The sequence below is a fragment of the Brassica oleracea genome, chromosome C7 (genome assembly GCF_000695525.1).
Source record: "Brassica oleracea var. oleracea cultivar TO1000 chromosome C7, BOL, whole genome shotgun sequence".
Taxonomy (NCBI): Eukaryota; Viridiplantae; Streptophyta; class Magnoliopsida; order Brassicales; family Brassicaceae; genus Brassica; species Brassica oleracea.
Genome location: NC_027754.1, coordinates 17,019,786 through 17,026,265, shown reverse-complemented (window position 1 = coordinate 17,026,265; position 6,480 = coordinate 17,019,786). Strand labels below are relative to the sequence as shown.

The following is a 6,480-nucleotide window of genomic DNA, read 5'->3' as shown; positions in this document are numbered from 1 at the left end:
TCAAAGAAAAATCTTTATAAGAAATTTGGTGTTGAGCGAAGTAGAGAGGAAGAGAGAACAAATAGTGTTTTCTTGACTTATATGATTATTTAGAGAAGGGGAGAGGAAAATATTTCAAAAATTTGATAAAGTTTGTTTTGATTTATATGAATATTTAGAGGAGGAGAGGAAGAGAGAACACAATGTTGATCAAAGAAAAGAAAAGCTTCTTACGAATACACTTTCATTTTACAATGTCTATATAAACTCATAAAACATGAGAACCAGACAAATCCGTGACTGATGCATACAAACTGACAAACCCTATACAAGTCTGTGGCCTTTCTTTGCAGAAGAATACAAGACCAAGAAAGAAAGTAAAGAACATGTGAACCAGACAAGAAAATTAAGACAAGTCTGTGAATGTGAGCTCTCCGTGACCTCCCAATGCTACACACTTTAACGCTTTTTTTGACCTGAAAATAAAGACAAGGAAAAGACATAAGAACACAAGCATATGAAAAATGAAAGAGAAGTAAACATAAGAACACAAGCATATGGAAAATGAGACAGAAGCAAACATAAGAACACATGCTTCAACAATTTTTAACAAGAACTTCATCATAATTCAGCAATATTTAACAACAACAAACAGAAGCAAACATAAGAACATAATACAAGAACCAGCCGAAGACTAGAACACAAACTAATTAGAGATTTTTTAACAAGTACCAAAGAAGACAAGTACCAAAGAAGACAAGAACAGAAGAATTCATAAGTTAAGATAACAGGTCAGTGACAAGCCTCTTCTTCAGAGCTTCTTCATAGTCCGCTAAAGGTTCTGGTTTTGCGATTAGACTCTCAAGCAACTTCATCTTTGACAGCTTCTCTTTCATTGCCAAGTCCTCTTTCTTCATGCTCCACATAGTTTCAAACTCATATACCGCCTTCCCCTCTGCCAAATCCTTCTTCTTCCCCTCTGCCAAATCCTTCTTCTTACGCTGGCCCTTTGCTGCCTTAACACCCGGTGGTCGAGTGTCTCCTTGATCATCTTCACCATTTGTCGTTTCTGTTGCGCGAGAGGTTGATGAATTTGCACCATCATCACACTTCCTCCGTTTAGCGCTTCCTTGTGTTTTTGATGTAGAGAGCTCACACCATTTTTGATCATTACGCAACTCCTTCCAAGCATGCTCAAGGTTGAATTTTTTTTGGTGGTTGTTGTAGAAAATCTCATGAGCAAGCTTGAGGATACCAGTCTCATTTTGACCAGAACTTTTCTCTCTACTTGCAGCTTCAAATGCGCCACAAAACTTGTTGATAGTGTCGTTGATCTTCTGCCAGCGTTGTTTACAGTTACTAGGCTCTCTGTGTTTAGAGCCTGCTACCTTAGGAGATGCGGCAAAGTAGGCCGCAATCCGCTTCCAGAAAGTGCCACACCTTTGCTCATTGCCAACGACATGATCCTTACTTGTGTTCAACCACGCGCTGATGAGTACAAGATCATCGATTGGCGTCCACGTCCTCCTCTCTCTACGCGCTGCAGGACTCTCTTCAGTAAAGTTTGAAGCTTCTTGGACTTGAGTTCCAAAATAAGGGACGTGAGATGAAGATAGTTCAACACTATCTTCACCAAAACCGAACACAGATTGTTGTTGACTAGTAAGCAGATCAACAAACTTAGACGTGGGGTTATAAGAATTAGAATCCATATCGGAATATGGATTAAGGAGAAAGAAACAGAAGCTCAAGAAGTGTTGTGTTTTAAAGAAAATAAGTGTTGTGTTTTAAAGAACCAGTCGGTGTTGTGTTTTAAAGAGGAGAGGAAGCTATGAGCAATTAACACAAAAGATGAACTCATTGAACACAACCAACGCTTTAGAGTGGACATTTATCTAACAAAAAGCTTTACTCATTTCCACAACCAACACATAATCACACTTAACATCGACTTATATCTAACCATATTTATAACCACACAGAAGCATTATCAATTTCTAGCTAACGATCACATCCTCAGAAGCATTTATTACCAAATCTCAACCATATTCAAACACAAGCAGTACAATTCATTACAGACAGGAAACAAAATCAAAGAGACAAAATGTACCTGTATTGCAATTGTCTCTTGATCCACACTCTTGATCAGTCCTCATGTCTATTGATCCATGCTCTTGATCAGTCAATGTTAACACACAAACACTGGAACAAAACAAATAGAATCAAAGAATTACTCACCAGACATAATCGACAGACACAAGTAATATCTATATCATTCAACCAAAGATGCAACCAACACAACAAACATATAAACAAAGAGCGTATTTATTTTACTTAATCAAAAAGGGTTAATCATTTCTTTGAGACACAGACCAACAGAACACAACATGCAACACAACAAACAAAGCTAATGCATGCACGAATTGAAGAATTTAAACCTAGAAACCAAAGAACTTAGCTTTAGAGGTGGAGTGATTGTGATCAACCGAGGAAGAAATCAAACGCGGAGTCATTCTCCCTCAGTCAGAGCCGCCGAGAGAGAGACGGCGTGATTCTTCCTGGGGGAGAACCACCGAGAGAGACGTCATCGTTTTTCCCCGTCGACGAGAGAGCACCAAGAGAGAGAGAGTCGGAGTCTTCGATCGAGAACCGGCGTGATTCTTCGTCAATCGCATCGACGGAGAGAGAGAGCGTACAGAGAGAGCCGTAGTCTTCGATCGTGGAGGAGATCAACGGACTGATGGTGATGAATCGTGGAGGAGAAATCAATCGATGGAGATGGAAGAGGTGGAATGAACCGAGGTCGTTGAAGTTTCATCACTCGGGAAAGAGAAAAGAGAGAACCAAACGCTCATTCTTCTACCACGTGTCCCACAAGATCCGCTTCTTCCTCCTCTTAATTAAGATCCAACTCTTATGATAATTTTTATTTTTTATTTATTTTAACCCCAATTAAACCTTAAGACCCTTCTTATTTATTTTTATTTTTATTTTAACCCTTCTTTAGAACCAGGGTTAATGCTGGTCTTATATGCAGTAATGATCCAGTAACTAAATATTTTTATTGGACTAGCATTTTTTTGTTACTGTTGGTAAAAAGGCTAAAAAGGAAGATGGAATGGGACAGAAAGTAGATTATTATCTATCCGTTACATATGTTTCAAGTATTGACTTTACTCAAAATCAAACCTTTCGCTGGAGAAAACTTTCTTTAGAGAGAGAGAAAAAAAACTGACAGCGAAGAAAGTGAGAGAGAGCCTTTTCTATTTTCTCTCTGACGCCTTCTTCTTCTTCTTTCCCAGAAAGTAACATTAATCCCTTTCTCACTTTCGCATCTATGGTTTTCAGTTAGATTCTCTTCTTCCCATATATAACACATAAATCTCTATCATCGGATTCAATGGCCACCGCGGCTGTATTCTCATCGCTACGACGGAGAAAATCACCGTCACTAGAAGCTTTTCTCGCTCCCGTCGACCTCTCCGGCACCGCTCTCATCCAAACCCTAGCTTCAATCTCCACGGAGATCATTTCCTGTTTCGCCGCCATAAGATTCTCCTTCCAACGCAGAAACGCTCGTTCTCTGATCCGCAAGATCGAAATCTTCCTCGTACTATTCGAATTCCTCGCGGAATCACGTTGGGGCTCTTCGTCGTCGTCGTCGACGGCGTTGCTGTGTCTCAAGGAGCTTTACCTTCTCCTCTACCGTTCCAAGATCCTCCTCGATTACTGCGCTCATTCCAGTAAGCTATGGCTTATCCTCCAAACTCCTTCCATCTCCGGCTACTTCCACGATTTGAATCAAGAGATCTCCACTCTCCTCGACGTTCTCCCGATCAACGGCCTTGATCTCACCGACGACATCAGAGAACAAATCGAGCTGTTACGGAGCCAATCAAGAAGGTCGAGATTGTACATCGATAACCACGACGAGTCGTTACGCCAAACGTTCTACTCCTTCCTCGACGGATTCGAGAACGCAGAGATACCTAACGCATCTTCTCTGAAAACGTTCTTTCCAGAGAAGCTATCCATTAAAGATTCGGAATCTTGCACAGCCGAAATCGAGTTCTTGGAAGACCAGATTGCGAATCACGACGGAGATTTAGAGCCTACAGGCTCCGTGATCAACGCCTTCGTAGCCATCGCAAGATACTGCAGATTCTTGTTATTCGGATTCGAAGATGATGGATTTGAGTGGAGACATAAACCTAGCAAAGAGGAGATTGGACGAGGAGAGACGTTAATAACAGTTCCAAAGGATTTCGTTTGCGCAATCTCTCTTGAATTGATGTTAGATCCTGTGATCATCTCTACTGGGCAGACTTATGATAGGAGCTCCATAGCTAGGTGGATTGAGGAAGGGCACTGTACTTGTCCCAAGACAGGGCAAATGCTTACAGACTCTCGTATTGTCCCTAACAGAGCTCTCAAGAACTTGATTGTGCAGTGGTGCACAGCGAGTGGCGTCTCTTGTGAGTCGGAGTTTATTACGGATTCGCCTAACGAGGGGTTTGTGTCAGCTCTTCCGACAAAAGCTGCGGTTGAAGCTAACAGAGCTACTGTTTCGATTCTTGTTAAGTATCTAGCGGAGGGGAGTGAAGCAGCTCAGACCGTGGCGGCGAGGGAGATTCGTCTTTTAGCCAAAACCGGGAGAGAGAACCGGGAGTGTATCGCGGAAGCAGGGGCGATACCGCACTTGCGTAGGTTACTCAAGTCTGAGAACGCTGTTGCGGTAGAGAACTCTGTGACGGCAATGCTTAATTTATCAATCTACGAGAAGAACAAGAGTCGGATCATGGAGGAAGACGGTTGTTTGGAGTGTATAGTAAGCGTTCTTGTCTCTGGTCTGACAGTGGAAGCGCAGGAGAACGCAGCAGCCACATTGTTCAGTCTCTCTGCGGTACACGATTACAAGAAACGGATAGCAAGTGTTGATCAGTGCGTTGAGGCGTTAGCGTCTCTGCTTCAGAATGGGACTCCGAGAGGGAAGAAAGATGCGGTTACAGCGTTGTATAACTTATCGACGCATCCGGATAACTGCAGTAGAATGGTTGAAGGAGGAGGAGTGTCGAGTCTTGTCGGAGCTTTGAAGAGCGAAGGTGTAGCAGAGGAAGCAGCAGGAGCCTTGGCTTTGTTAATGAGACAGCCTCTTGGAGCTGAGGCTATAGGGAAAGAGGAAGCGGCTGTGACGGGGCTCATGGGAATGATGAGATGTGGGACTCCGAGAGGGAAAGAGAACGCGGTGGCTGCGTTGCTCGAACTCTGTAGAGGCGGTGGAGCCGCTGTGGCGGAGAGAGTGTTGAGAGCACCTGCCATTGCGGGGTTGCTGCAGACGCTTTTGTTCACCGGGACGAAGCGGGCTAGAAGGAAAGCGGCTTCGCTTGCTCGTGTTTTCCAGAGGCGGGAGAATGCGGCGATGCGGTCAGGCGGGTACGGATTTGTAGGGAATGGGAACGGAACTAGAGACGGCGGCAGTTTTACGACGGATGTCTCTGTTCCGATGTCAATCTCCATTTCAGTTCCTGTATTGTGATCTATGTTTCAGTTAGAAAGTTACCAAAAGGTAAATATGGTGGTGTTTTGTTTCACTGTTTGTGTATATTATAATGGAATACATTTATTGGTTGGGAGAGGTATAATCCAAAGTAAAATTTTAGAGAAGATATGCTTAATGCATGTATCTTCAGGAGAGGCAAAAACAAAAAAGTAGTTTAGTGTATGGTCTCTTATGTGTATTGTATTGTTATGTAAACTATGAAACCTCTATGGTCTCTTATTTATGTGTATTGAATTGTTATGTAAACTATGACACCTATTGCATTTTGATAGTAACTAAAAGGAAGGAAACTGTGCGTGTTTTTAGTTTTCTGTTAATTATTTTCATATGGTTATAAATTAAAACACGGGGGGAGGAGATTTGCTTGCAAAGGTAAAAGAGAGAAGAACAGAGCATGTATATTAATATTTTATTATATAAAGCTTAATTTTTCAAAGTTGTTAATTAACATGATTGTGACATGTGTCAATTAATTTATTAAAATTGTGATATGTGTCAAAAATATGTTACAATTCTCTTTTATTAGGATTTAAAAGATTTAGAAAAATAAAATTATTATTACATTTTTTTGGACACTAGAAAAGGAAAATTATTACAAAAATATAGTTTATTATTTTTTTTAGGAGTTAAGAAAATAAAAATTACTATTACATAGATTTTTACAATTATATTTGTATGGCTTTTTTTATAATATTTTAAAAATATTTGATAGTAAATTTAATTTTTGAAAATTCTATAAACAAAGAATAATTGTAAAAAGCTATTTGAAAGTATTTTTTTCTTTTTAAAATATTTTGTATATTTTCATCTTTAAAGATACTAAAGAAAGATACTATAAGATAAAATATTAAGTTTTTTAAAAAAAAAATAAATAAAAACGAATTATAAAAACTTACAAGTACAAGAAATTATTTAATAAAAATCAAATAGAAAAACTAACT

At 40.1% G+C, this 6,480-nt stretch overlaps 2 protein-coding genes across 2 annotated transcripts; one reads left to right on the top strand and one right to left on the bottom strand.

Moving 5' to 3' along the window:
* Nucleotides 1-758: 758 nt before the first annotated feature.
* LOC106302717 (glutathione S-transferase T3-like) lies at nucleotides 759-1,691 on the bottom strand. The gene has a single exon (XM_013739172.1). The coding sequence runs from the start codon at nucleotides 1,689-1,691 to the stop codon at nucleotides 759-761; it is 933 nt and encodes a 310-aa protein (XP_013594626.1).
* Nucleotides 1,692-3,179: 1,488 nt separating this feature from the next.
* Nucleotides 3,180-5,612, top strand: LOC106306796 (U-box domain-containing protein 17). Its single transcript, XM_013743549.1, has one exon. It carries the CDS (start codon nucleotides 3,380-3,382, stop codon nucleotides 5,513-5,515), a length of 2,136 nt encoding a protein of 711 aa, XP_013599003.1. The 5' UTR covers nucleotides 3,180-3,379; the 3' UTR covers nucleotides 5,516-5,612.
* The last annotated feature ends 868 nt before the right edge of the window (nucleotides 5,613-6,480 follow it).

Excerpts from the sequence above, each read along its gene's own strand:
- LOC106306796 (XM_013743549.1), top strand. The coding sequence starts at position 3,380 with ATGGCCACCGCGGCTGTATTCTCATCGCTACGACGGAGAAAATCACCG.
- LOC106302717 (XM_013739172.1), bottom strand. The coding sequence starts at position 1,691 with ATGGATTCTAATTCTTATAACCCCACGTCTAAGTTTGTTGATCTGCTT.